General features: G+C 46.6%; 1 protein-coding gene across 1 annotated transcript; it reads right to left on the bottom strand.

The window, feature by feature from the left end:
* Window positions 1-6,009: 6,009 nt before the first annotated feature.
* LOC126011655 (60S ribosomal protein L5-like) lies at window positions 6,010-6,607 on the bottom strand. The gene is given in 4 exon segments (XM_049775469.1): window positions 6,010-6,433; window positions 6,435-6,484; window positions 6,486-6,539; window positions 6,542-6,607. Coding segments are annotated over 4 exon segments (594 nt in total).
* Window positions 6,608-13,891: the final 7,284 nt, after the last annotated feature.

The following is a 13,891-nucleotide window of genomic DNA, read 5'->3' as shown; positions in this document are numbered from 1 at the left end:
CTATGTCCATCTTGTCCCACAATTCTTTATGTATATACAGAAAGTTTTCAAAAATGTTCCTAGAAACTACTCTAGGTCTGCCAGGGGACCATACACTGATTCTTATGCTCTTCCTCCAGGAAACTATGACTTGACTTCATGAGCTTGAATACGCTTTCAAAATGCAAGGGCCACCAAATGCAATATTTATATCAACCTCCACCACTAATGATGCTTATTGACCAAACTTATTAGCAAGTGGAGAGCAATGAGATCATTACTATTACCTGGATCAATGAAAAGAATCTAGGGTCCTCTACACTCCACCCCAACCCCCAGTGGGTGCCATCCACAGACCTCTCAGTTTATACACAAGTATGATATACACTAAGTCATATAAACTACGATCTCCATGCCCAACCCTAGCCACAAACTTAACTATCCTCGGGTCATTCAGCAAACTCAACCCACAGTGCCCTTCAGCGCAGCCGGATAGAAGTTTCTTTGGCTCACCACTCTTCCCACCAGGAGGTAACTGCTCTTAGGCGCTTCCAACAGAGCTTGGTCCAGACTGTTTGCTAGTACCATTAAGCTCAATTCACAAGGAAAGCCGTGGAGATGAGGAGATTGCAGACCTGAGGTCACTAGTGATTGAGAGGAGCCTTCAGGTGCCCTGGGAGGCTTGGGTCTGTGGGGATGCAGTGATCCCCATCCTGGAAGGCCTGGCGGAAAGCAGCAAGGGGACCCCAAACCTACTTCTGAGAAGTGGCGTGACCCTGGTCTAATGACTCCATTGTCCGAACCTCAGTTTCCCCACATGTTAAGTGGAAGCAGGTGACCCCTGACAGGTGTATGGGACTGGCTCTCCCAGGCCTACTATGACATTGAGAACCACCAGATGTAGATAAGGGAGAAAGTGCATTTTACAAGGAGGCGACAGACCCAAAGACGAATTTTATCCGAGTGTGGAACTGGGAGTCTGCCCGCCCCCCAGCTCTCCTGCCCCCCACCACGAGCTCACCCCGCAAAGTGCCCAAGCAACGCGACCCACGAAACCTCCCTTACACCATGCGGATCCGGAGCATGCGCCGAGATCTAACCCCGCCTCCTCCGTAACAGCCAATCACATTGCCGGGATCGCTGGAGGGCGGGCTTGTCCGCGCCCACTTTAGGCAGTTATCAATGACTTCCGGACGCTTAGCCAATCAGAGTTCCCAGTTTTCCTCTCGACCATAGATTGGCCAAGAAAAGTATTAGGTACTACGTTCCGGAAGTGCCCTCTAGGATTTAGGGAGGCCTGACTCTATGGTCCAAGAGTGATCTCGCCAAGATTTTGCTGAGAATAGTGAATGGGTGGTAAGGTGTCACCATGACAACAGTGACTTGTGAAGCTCTCAGTCTATGATTTTTAACACTTTCTATTTATACATTTATACAGTCTACGCCATGATTTTAAACACTTTTTATTTATACATTCATTTTGTAAAAGATATAATTGGTTAAACAAAGGCACTTTTGTTCTAAGCTCAAGACAATCTGTTGAGACCCTAAAAATTGGGGCCTGAGCGATAGAATAGTAGGAAGAACTCTTGCCTTGCATGTGGTCGATCATCTTCGATCCTCGACATCCACTATAATCTCCTGAGCCAGGAATTATTCCTGAGAGCAGCGCCTGAGCACAAAAACAAAAACTAAACTAAAATTTTATTTCTTATACTATTTGAGTAACTACCAAGTATTTACTAGCCATTGTAACTTGTTAGAGAAGCTAGAAATAACTAACAAAAGAGACAAATGAAGTTCCCTGTGTTATATGCAATTTAATTCTAGTGAGAAAAAACAATAAACCCCAGAGGCTGGAGAGATAGTATGGAGCAGGGTGTTTGCCTTGCATGCAGAAGGACAGTGGTTCGAATCCCAGCATCCCATATGGTCCCTCGAGCCTGCCAGGGGTGATTTCTGAGCATAGAGCCAGGAGTAACCCCTGAGCGCTGCCGGGTGTGACCCAAACACAAAAAAACAAAAAACAAACAAACAAACAAAAAAACAGGGCCGGAGAGATAGCACAGTGTTTGCCTTGCAAGCAGCCGATCCAGGACCTAAGGTAGTTGGTTTGAATCCCGGCGTCCCATATGGTTCCCCGTGCCTGCCAGGAGCTATTTCTGAGCAGACAGCCAGGAGTAACCCTTGAGCACAGCCGGGTGTGGACCAAAAACCAAAAACTAAAAACAAAACAAAACAAAACAAAACAAAAAACAACAAAAAGAAAAACCCAAAAAAACCCAGACATCGAAATATTAGTGGGTGGGGGGAGCTCAAACAACCCAGTTATCCAAAATAACAGTATTTGTTATAATTATTTTTTTGTTTGTTTTGTTTTTCGGCCACACCCGTTTAATGCCCAGGGGTTACTCCTGGCTAAGCACTCAGAAATTGCCCCTGGCTTGGGGGGACCATATGGGACACCTGGGGATTGAACCACAGTCTTTCCTTGGCTAGTGCTTGCAAGGCAGACACCTTACCTCTAGCGCCACCTCGCCGACCCTTTGTTATAATTATTACTGTTATTTTGGTTTGTGGACCAAACTATTGATGCTCAGGGCTTACTCCAGGTTTCACTCCTGGCAAGGCTAGTAGGGAGGGGTGGGGAGAAGGATCAGATGTGACATCAGGGATAGAACCAGGATCAGTGACATACAAGGCAAGCTCCTTACCTACTGTGCTATAGTCTTTTTGTTGTTGCTATTTTTGTTTTTGGGCCATGGCTCAGGGATTACTCCTGGCTCTGTGCTCAGAAACCATTCCTGGGGGGGTGAGAGCAGAGAGATAGCACAGTGAGTGATAGGGTGTTTGCCTTGCACGCAGCCGATGCTGGATGGATGGTGGTTCGAATCCCAGCATCTCATATGGTCCCCTGAGCCTGCCAGGAGCGATTTCTGAGCTCAGAGCCAGGAGTAACCCCTGAGCAAAGCTGGGTGTGACCCCCCCCATAATCACTCCTAGGGTGGGAGTGATAGCACAGCGTTTGCCTTGCATGTGGCTGACGTGGGTTCAATCCCAGGCATCCTATATTAGTCCCCTGAGACTGCCAGGATTGATTTTTTTTTTTTTTTTTGGGTTTTTGGGCCACACCCGGTAACGCTCAGGGGTTACTCCTGGCCATGTGCTCAGAAGTTGCTCCTGGCTTGGGGGACCATATGGGACACCGGGGGATCGAACCGCGGTCCGTCCAAGGCTAGCGCAGGCAAGGCAGGCACCTTACCTTCAGCGCCACCGCCCGGCCCCAGGATTGATTTTTGAGAGCAGAGCAAGGATTAACTCCTGAGCACACTAGGTGAAAGAAAGAAAAGAAATTTGCCAGGTGAAGTAAAGGAAAGAATTTACTCCTGGCCGGCACAGTGGTCCATTATAGGATGCTAAGGATCAAATCAGGATTGGCCATGTGCAAGCAAACGCCCTACCCACTCTGCTATCACTCCCGCTCTAATACTGTACTGGCCCAAATTTTTTTGGTTTTAGTTTTGGTTTTTAGGCCATACCCATCAATAATCAAGGGTTACTCCTGGCTCTGCACATGGATCAATCCTAATGATACTCGGGGGACTGTATGGGAGGCTGAGGATCAACTACTGTCATCACATGCAAAACAAGCACTTTATCTGCTGTACTATTACTCCCGGTCCTCAAACATGTCTATTATTATTTTTATTGTTGTTGTTATTATTATTATTATTATTATTAGCTTTTGGGTCACACCCTGCGGAGCTCAGGGTTTACTCCTGGCACTGCACTCAGAAATTGCCCCTGGCAGGCTTGTGGGGATCATATGGGATGCCAGGAATCGAATCACCGTCCCCTGGTTTGTCGTGTGCAAGGTAAATGCCCTACTGTTGTGCTATCTCAATGACCCCTGGACCATGTGTATATATATATATGTGTGTGTGTGTATATATATATATACATACATATATATACATATATATGTATGTATATATATTGGTTTTGGTTCACACCCAATGACGCTCAGAGGTTACTTCTGGTTATGTGCTCGGAGATTTCTCCGGGCTTGGAGGACTATATGGGACGCTGAGGATCGAACCAAGGTTTGTTCTGGGTCATCTGCATGCAAGGCAAATGCTCTACCACTGTAATATCTCTCCAGTCCCCGGCAACACTCAGGGGTTATTCCTGGCTCTGCACTCAGAAATTGCCCCTGGCAGGCTCAGGGGACCATATAGGATGCCTTAATTCGAATCACTGTTGGTCCTGGGTTGGCCCCACCGCTGTGCTATCTCTCTGGCCCTTAATGCAATTTTTTTTTAAATGCAAAATGTCCACGGTGACATTTTAGCAAGGACAGAGATGCAAGAATCTTACAGATATCTGGAGATAGGATGTTCCGGACACAGGAAATAATCCATATTAATGTCTCGAGATGGGAGGGATGATTCACTGGGTGCCTAAAATATACCAGACCAGCAAAAGACTCTGACCCCAAAGAGCTCTCAGCATTCCAAGAAATGCTGGAACAGCACCCCACCATGTGCAGGGTGTGCAGAAAGTGCTCTCGAGCAGAGAAAAGTGGGGCTTCCCAGAGGGGTGAGCTTCCTGCTGAGCAGATGACCCAGAAAAGGCCCTGCCATGGCTCTAAGCAGTCGTGAGTGGAAATAAGCAGGCAGAGACTGCAGATACTCAAGGAAAGGAGTCAGGAAGTAGGGAAGCACATGGGGTACAGGGTTCACAGCTCCTCTCCCCAGGACTGGTACTCAGGCCTTCAGAGCCAGCAGCCCTAATTGCTAGAATCAGCCTGAGTCTCACCCTCTGGTGCTGGCCGCCAACTGGGACGGAGCTGGGTCACTGTACCTAAGGGGCCCCCAGTGATCCTCACATGCAGCCCTAGCAAAGCCCTGGACAACCAGTTGCAGCAAGTGGGAAGGTGTGGGCTCATGCTAACTCCCTGTACTTTGCTGAACACAGGGAGCTTGGGCACATGCTGGCATCTGCACAGCAACCAGGTAGCAGCCCAGTGGGCGCCCCTCTGTTGCCTTTCTAGGTGGAGATCAGCTTGCTCTGTGCCCTGCACTATGGTGGGGATTTTCCTGCAGGAAGCACTGCCCACACCATCCTCCCTAGGCGCTGGGGTCCCACACCTCCTGTTTGGAGGCTAGGGTAAATAATGTTGGGATCCAAAATAGCATCATATTTCTCCCTGCTCCCAGGGCGAGCTCCACATTACATCCCTTCCAATCGCAGAGAAGCCAAGCATCCGTCCTGCACCCTGAGGTGTTAATTATTTCTCAATTAGCAGTTCCCAGGCTGCAGAGCAGAGTGGTGTGGAGAGGCCTAATGACTTGTCGTGTTGATACACCCCCACATCTTCAGAGCACTTTACCAATGGTAACTAATTAATGCTCACCTCCCCCTTGGGAGGCAGGCCCCAAACTGCTGCTATTTTCCCCCATCAGTTTGCAGGGAAGGGAGGCTCTGCAGCTTGGGCTGTAGTCAGTCCCTGTTAGAATAGTTTTGGTTCTCAGTGAGAGAGACTCGGGAGATGCAGAATTCAGCCCCATGGCAGCCAGAAATTTCATGTGTGGCATGTCAATCTTTCAATGGAAGGCCCAGATGTGACTCAGTGGATGTGCCCAATCAATTTAAGGCCCAATGTGGATGTCATTTTTTTTTTTTAATGTTCTTGTGGTAAAGCACAGGCCTTCCATGCTACTTGTGTGAAGTACTGAGATCCATCGTAGGCATTGCCTAAAACAAACAAAAGACAAAACTAAAACTAAAAAAAAAAAAACAAACACAAAACAAGAAATAAAATTAACTAAACCTATCACCTGTCTAGAGTCACCAGGTTTTAGGGAAGAACATTGGTATTGTTTTTTATTTCTTTTTATTGTTTGTATTTTGCATATTGAAATTTGAACCATTGCTTCATACATTTAAGGCAAATGCTGTACCATTGAGCCACTTCCTAGCCTCTATGGAAGGGCACTGGAGAGCCAATGGGTGAACTGGAGCTGGCTGCTAGGGCTTCTCTTTATCTTTGAAATTGTTGAAACTCTGAGGAATGCATCTTTCAGGGCCAGAGAGATGGTACAGTGGGATAGATAAGCCTCCATCTACAGCTCCTTTCAGGGCACCAAAAACTTTGTTTTCAATAGTAGTTCTGGCAAGTCCTGCATCCAAATAGCAGGTGAAAGCACCAGGTTTTCCATCAATGCTTTCTATATTATATTCATCTCCAGTGACCTCCACTTGGCCTTCATAAATCTTGTCCATGCCAAATCTATTGAGAAGCCTGCAGGCCAGCAGCAGGCCAGTGCAATAGGCTGCAGCATAGTTTGTCAGGCCAACCTTCACACCATACTTTGGAATTTCATGAGCATAAGCTGCACAAACTATCATATCTCTTTCTATACAGGCACAAGCAATCTGACAAATGATGTCTGTTGGTTACACGAACTATCATCCTGTATTTGGGTGTGTTGTATTTATTTTTTATTCTGGATCACCAAACGTTTCCGAGCATAGTAATCCATTTTGCCCTCTCTCGCCATCTTCTAAATTTCACTTGGTATCTCTTGAAGTATGCCTTATTCTTGACAACTTGGACAAACCCCATCTGCGGAACAGAGACAAGGGTCCACGCCTTGACACAGACGTACAGGCCAAGCAGCCCTGGAGGGAGAGGGGGAAGAAAAGCAGCTTTTGGATGATTTTTTAAATGATTGGCTGTTGTTTAGATTACCTTCCTTCTGCTCCCTTGTGTCCTTCCCGATAGGTTACCTGGTATGGCCAGGTAGCTTGGGGTGGTGTTAATTGAAATAGGCTTGAGAAAACCTAACATGTGGTCCTTACAAAATAGCATCCCTCCTTGTTCAGAACCTAAGAGAAGCCTGACATGTGGCTTTTACAAAGTGACATTCCTTTCTCGTTCAGTACCCAGAACTCCATACCATAGAGGGTGTCTTTTGGTGTTTGATGAGAGACATCACTGCAAACACAGCACAGCCTGCAACCCTTTGGGCTCTAGGGGGCCTCTGGCTCCCCTTCCTCGCTGTTTACCATAGAAAGAGCACTTACATTCTGCTGCTGCCTCTGGTTCTAAGCAGTTCTAAGCTGGTTTCCTCATGTTTGGGTCTTCTCTTGGGCTCAGAGTATGCCTCTAGCCCAGCAGGCAATGGCAATGTCTTGGACAATTGGTGGGGGGTTTGTTCTTTACTTTAATAAGATTCCCTGCAACTGAAGACTGTGCCCTCTGACTCCCTCTGACAGAACCCTGCAGTGTTCTGGGGGGACACGAAGCCCTTTTTACCTGTGTCTTCTGGCTCCTGACAGTCAACCTGTGAGGCACACATAGCACACAGGACTATTTGGCAGATTGGGAAAAACTGGTTAGCTCATCGCAGCTCAGCACAGCCAGATTTAGGGTAGGAGAAAGGATCCGCTGAGGTCTATGGTTGCTCTGTTTGGCAGCCATGCCCACAGTCTCTCACAGCCACTGAGTTGCAGCAAACAGACATTTGTCCAATAGCTAAAATTGAGGGCCACACCTGAACAGAATCCTGCTGTTTGTCTGACTCTTCTCCCTGGAACTCTGTTACTAAGGATCCGGTTCAGTGGTCTCTTCTTTAGGAATCTTTCCTCAGAGTCCCTCTGCCTTCCTAGAGACTTGGCAGAGTTTTGTGTAAATCTCTCGTCTGGCCTGTTCCCTTTCTGTGCAGCTGGGCAGACAGATGCAGAGCAAACCTTCTGTCTTCCCCCCACTTCCTATGGGCTGTTTGGGGACCTTCTCTGGAGCCTCAGATGCCTCATCATTAGAGCATAAGTGGCTTTAATGCTATACTTAGAGTAGTGACTCAGAGGATCTCCTCTCAGAGCTGCAAGGAAATTTCCAGAAGTGTGCCAGTATAGTGCCTTATGAGAGATTGGGGCTCACAATGTTTATTTGTTGTTATTGATAATGTGGGCTTTTGTGTCAACATGCTGGGGTGCTGTGGACCAAGTTGGGGCCTCCTACATGCAAGCATGTGCTCTACTAATGTACCACATTCCCAGGCCCTTTGTGAAAATGTGCTGCTGGCACAAAGCCTGGTACCCATTCGGTCACTGATGCTTACAAAAAGTTTGTCTTTTCACCTCTCAGGCGTGAGCTCCCAGAGAGAAGGACTTGTGACTTGTTCACTGAATCTCTGTTGTTGAAAATCTGTTTCTTAGACAAAAAGACTTACTTGCAGTAAAGCTCCACCTTTTTGGGTTTTTTTTTTTGCACATAGTAAATCTCCATACATATTTGCCAAATTAATGTCTTTTTTAAGAATGTCCTGCTAAAGAATGCAACCAAGCAAAACTCAGCCATCCTGACTCTATTAGTGAATCATTCCTGCCCCACCACCTGGTTCTAGTTAGCTCTGCAAGCTCTGAGTAGAGCCTTGAGGTCTCTAGGGCCCAGAATAGGTATGTGAGTCAAAAGTCCAGGGCTGTGAGCTCAGTATGCAGCTCCAACTAGGTTCTTTCTTCGTGGAGGATAAGGGGCCTTTCAGCAAGACTTTGCCTATTCATTTATTTATTTTTATTTTGGTGAAGAGAGGCCACATTCAGAAGTACTCAAGGCTTATTTCTGGCTCTGTTCACAGGGATCATTCCTGACAGTGCTCAGATGATGATATAGGGTGCTGAGGAGCAAACCTGGGTTGACTACATGCAAGGCAACTGCTCACTTCTTGTATTATCACTTGGTTCACAAGACTTTAGTTTTTCTCTTTGATGCAGGGTTTGAGTTCTGAGTAAAATGGAACAAGGTACACGAAATTCACACCCTTAAAAGCTGGAGGGAGGGGCTGGAGCGATAGCACAGTGCTAGGGCGTTTGCTTTGGACATGGCCTATCTCGGACGGACCTGGTTTGATCCCGTGGCTCAATCCCCCTATCCAGGAGTGATTTCTGAGTGCATAGCCAGGAGTAACTTCTGAGCATCACCGGGTATGGCCCCAAAACCAAAACCCCCCAAAATAAAAAAAGCTGGAGGGAAAGGAATGCATTTTCTTTTCTTTTTCTTTTTCTTTTCTTTTCTTTTTTTTTTCTTTTTTTGGTTTTTGGATCACACCTGGCAGTGCTCAGGAGTTACTCCTGGCTCTATGCTCAGAAATCAGTCCTGGCCGGCTCGGGGGACCATATGGGATACCGGGATTCGAACCACCACATGCCTTACCTCCATGCTATCTCTCCGGCCACAGCGTTTACTTTTTAGCTCCAGAAGCAGGAGCTGCAGTCTCTATGACATTGTATCTCCATGTTTGTTCATGGTTTCCAGGGTCTCCAATGTTTTCAAGAATGAAAATATGGTGGCCAGAGCAATTGCACAGCAGGTAGGGTATTTGCCTTGCATGCAGCTGACCCGTGTTCAATCACTGGCATCCCACATGGTCCTTGATCCTGCCAGGAGTAATTTCTGAGCATAAGCCAGGAGTAAACCCTGAACGCTGCTGAGTGTGGCCCCCAAAACAAACAAACAGAACAAGAATAAAAATATGGGGGAATAAAGATACTCAGATTCAGAGTTGGGGCCAAAATAATTGTATAACCCACCTGAGTTTGATCCTCAGCAACCCACATGGTTCCTTGAGTATCACCAGGAATAATATTCTATGTGCAGAGCCAGGTGTAATCCTTGAGCGCCACTGGATGTGGCCCACAAACAAACAAAATTTATTGAAAAGGAAAAGGGGAAAGGAAAAGAACTGCCCTAGCAAAAATTAAGTATAGTTGAGTATGGCTAGATTTTGTGGTGTTAACTTATCAAGTGACAAGAATGCCTCTAGTAAATGTAAAGAGTATACAGGGTGGTCTGGCAGGCTTTGGGCCTCTAGGGATTACCTATTTGGCCATGGGCCTTAGATGTTAGCCATTGTCTCTCAGTCTTGTGACCCTAAGATCTGGTGCTGAATCTATGATTTGGAGGAATTGTTAACTTTTCTTTTATCATAAAAAGCCCAGGAATTTGCAGGAATGTAAAAAATGTAAGATGAGGCATGAAATGAAACTCTCACAGCAGGTAATAAGGGGAAACTGAGGCTTCCTCTTCAAGATTTTGAAAATCCTTGGATGAGATTATACATGGAAAATCCTGGAAAGATGCTCTGGGATTAACTATTATGAATGCCCTAATGTTAACACCTCTGCCCCAGCTACTCCTCTGTCTAATGTGTTTCCTGCCACATCATCCTGACTTTCCTGGGTGCTTTTGCAGCAGATCTCTGTGACCCCCTAGTTGACTACAGTGTTCCTCTTCAGCCTTCAGCACTGCGAATATTTCCTTCTGCTTCATTATTTGTATTTAGCCAGATATTGTTTGATTTATCTGTTGTCCCCCTTCTCACAGCCAGGAGGGACATTTTGCTTCTTTGGTTCACTGTGGCATGCCCAAAGTGACCAAGAAAGAACCAGCTTCTTCCTCCATTCAGGGCCAGACTGTAGCTGTTTTATGCTTGGTAGCCCATATGTTCTCCATCACAACCGCTCAACTCTGTTGTTAGAGCATGAAAGCAGCCACAGAAATATGCAAATGATGAGCTGTGGCTGGGTTCCAATAAAACTTTATTTACAAAAACAGACGGCAGGCCGGATTTGGCCCATGGATCACAGTTTGCTAATTTCTAGTGTAGATCATTTTTTTTGCATATTATAAATGTTCAATCCATATTACTTCTTTTTTTTTTTTTAAATTTTGTTTGCCTTGGGACTCACACCCGGAGGTACTCAGGGGTTATGCCCAGTTCATTGTTTGGAGGTTAGTCCCAGTGGTGTTCAGGGAACCATGTTGTAGATCAAACCCAATGTGCCCACACATCCCTACTCCAGTCCTCTGAGCTCTTTTCCTATCCTGATAAATATTTGTTGAATGGATTAATTAGTGAATAAGTGGGTAAGTGAGTACAAGAGCCCTGGCACAGTACTTGGTACATAGCCAGTTGTCAATACATGTGTAATTCTTCCATTTTACACTTTATAAATACAGATGGGCTACAAGCTTGTTGGGGTGCAAAGACCTTCTCTGTTTCTTTTTTGTTTGATTTTTGGGCCACACCCTGTAGTGCTCAGGGCTTATTTCTGGCTCTGCTTTCAGTAATTGCTCCTGGTGGGCACAGGGGACCATATGGGATACCAGGAATCAAATCCAGGTCAGCCACATTCAAGGCAAGCCACATGCAAGGCAAGTTCCCTCTATACCAGGAGTCCTCAAACTTTTGAAACAGGAGGCAAGTTCATTGTCCCTCAGATTGTTGGAAGGCTGGACTACAGTTTAAAAAAAAAACTATGAACAAATTCCTATGCATACTACCCATATCTTATTTTAAAGTAAAAATAAAATGGGAACAAATACAATATTTAAAATAAAAAACAGGGGCCAGAGCAATGGTGCAGTGGTAGAGCATTTGCCTTGCACGAGGCTGACCTAGGACGGGCCATGGTTCAATCCTCCCGGCATCCCATATGGTTCCTCAAGCCAGTAGCGATTTCTGAGCACATAGCCAGGAGTAGCCCCTGAGCATTACCGGGTGTGACCCCAAAAATTCAAAAATAAAATAAAAATAAAATGAAAAACAAGTAAAGTTAAATCAACAAACTTATCAGTTTTTCAGTGGGAGCTATGGGCCTGCTTTTTGATGACATAGTTTGAAGACCCCTGCCTGAGACTGAGAGGAGGAGTCAAAAGACAGAGAAAAGGAGGGGAGTCAGAGAGTGCGGTGCACATCCCATACATATGCATGGCGAGCTTGGGACAAGATGCTGCTAAGCAGACAGGCAGTGATGGCCAAACACCTGGTGGTCTGGATAAATCTCCTCAGCTGGCTGCATGTGGCCCATGGGCCATAGTTTGGGGACCGCTCTGGCCTCAAAGTCCTTCTTTGTAGAGAATGGATGTGTCTAGAACTGGGCAGACAACACATTTGGGGTGAGCAGTTTGCTTGGGAAGCAGAAATAGGGAACTGAGAAGTGACGGAGGGAAGGATGAAAATAGGCACAGAGTATATTAATCAGCAAGTTACTGTTCTGGGCAACCAGACTTCAATCTTCATGATGAGATGTAAAATGTGCTTTGCTTTTCTGGTTGGTAGTGTATGTATTGGGGGGACAGGTGGGGAATGCAGAAGGAAGAAAACAGATTCTGAGATGGTACTGGGCTGCTTATTATTATTATTATTATTATTATTATTATTAGTAGTAGTAGTAGTAGTAGTAGTAGTAGTAGTAGTATTAGTATTTTGGCCTTTGGGCCACACCCAGTGTCACTCAGGGGTTACTCCTGGCTCTACACTCAGAAATTGCTCCTGGCAGGCTCAGAGAACCATATGGGATGCTGGGGATTGAACCCCAGTCTGTTCTGGTTTGGCTACATGCAAGGCAAACGTCCTACTACTGTGCTATAGCTCTGGCCCACTGGGCTGCTCTTAAAGAAAAATACATAGTAGTAGAGGAGAATAGCACTGAGGGTGGGGCACTTGCCTTGCACACAGCCAACCTGAGTTTGGTCCCTGACATCCTATATGGTTCCCTGAGCACTGCTAGGAGTAATTCTTTTTTTTTTTTTTTTTTTTTAGAGACAGGGTCTTGCTATGTTGCCCAGGCTGGAGTGCAGTGGCTATTCACAGGCGCGATCCCACTACTGATCAGTACTGGAGCTTTGACCTGCTCCATTTCCGACCTGGGCTGGTTCGCCCCTCCTTAGGCAACCTGGTGGTCCCCTGCTCCCGGGGGTAACTATATTGATGCCGAACTTAGTGCAGACACCCGATCGGCATAGCGCACTGCAGCCCAGATCTCCTGGACTCAAGCGATTCTCTGGCCTCAGCCTCCCAAGTAGCTGGGACTACAGGTGTGCCACCACACCCGGCAGGAGTAATTCTTGAGTGCAGAGCCAGGAGTGAACCCTGAACATTGCTGAGTGTGGGACCTCTAAAACAAAAGCAAAACAAAAAAATTATAGAAATACACAGTATCTTATTCAAAATATTGTTTGCTGGTCTGGGATGCTGGTGGCTGTCTCATCACTCATAGCTGTTGCAACAGAACATCTTCTGTCTCTTGCAATCTATAGGTGAACTCTGGCAAGAATTCTGATTGGCCTATCCGGGTCATGTGTCAGCTCTACAGTGGTGGTGTGATCTGGAATTCCATCAAGACTTAGGGGCAGGAAGGGGCTCCAGATGGGTAGAGCAGGGGACATGGGAACATAGGTAGAAGCAGAAGGGAGAGGAGGTGCAGGTATTTTTTGTGTGTGTGTGTGTGTGGTTTTTGGGTCACACCCAGCAGTGCTCAGGGATTATTTCTGGCTCCAGGCTCAGAAATTGCTCCTGGCAGGCACAGGGGACCATATGGGGCATCGGGATTCGAACCGATGACCTCCTGCATGAAAGGCAAATGCTTTACCCCCATGCTATCTCTCCAGTCCCCAGAGGTGCAGGTATTGAGCTGTGTTAATCCCCCATAGCTGCCAGGGGGAGGAGCCCAGGGAGGAATAAGGGTGGGATGAGGGGTCCTAACCCCACCAGCAAACCTTGTCCTGACTTGGGACCCCTCAGAGGTGGGGAAGTTTCAGCTGGAAGTGCACCCCACAAAGCTGGGGTTTTGTTTCCATCTGCTCATTTTACTGCTGAGTTGTAAAGTGCTAAATGTCATTATCCTCCCCCTCCTTACACTAGGAAAAAAAGTTAACAGTCTGAGAAAAGGAGATATTTCACTTCATTTGGCATCCAGCCATCATCATCTGCCAGGATGCTCCCTCAGTGCCTGATTCAGGGGGTGGTGTAGGGTGAGGGGGGCCTGGTCAGTTCTGCCTCCAGTCACTGGTGTGGCTCATGTCCTGGCTGGCTTCAGGATGGTGAGGGCCAGGGTCAGCTGAGCC

This window comes from Suncus etruscus, chromosome 6, assembly GCF_024139225.1.
Source record: "Suncus etruscus isolate mSunEtr1 chromosome 6, mSunEtr1.pri.cur, whole genome shotgun sequence".
Taxonomy (NCBI): Eukaryota; Metazoa; Chordata; class Mammalia; order Eulipotyphla; family Soricidae; genus Suncus; species Suncus etruscus.
This window is presented reverse-complemented; position numbering and strand designations above follow the sequence as displayed.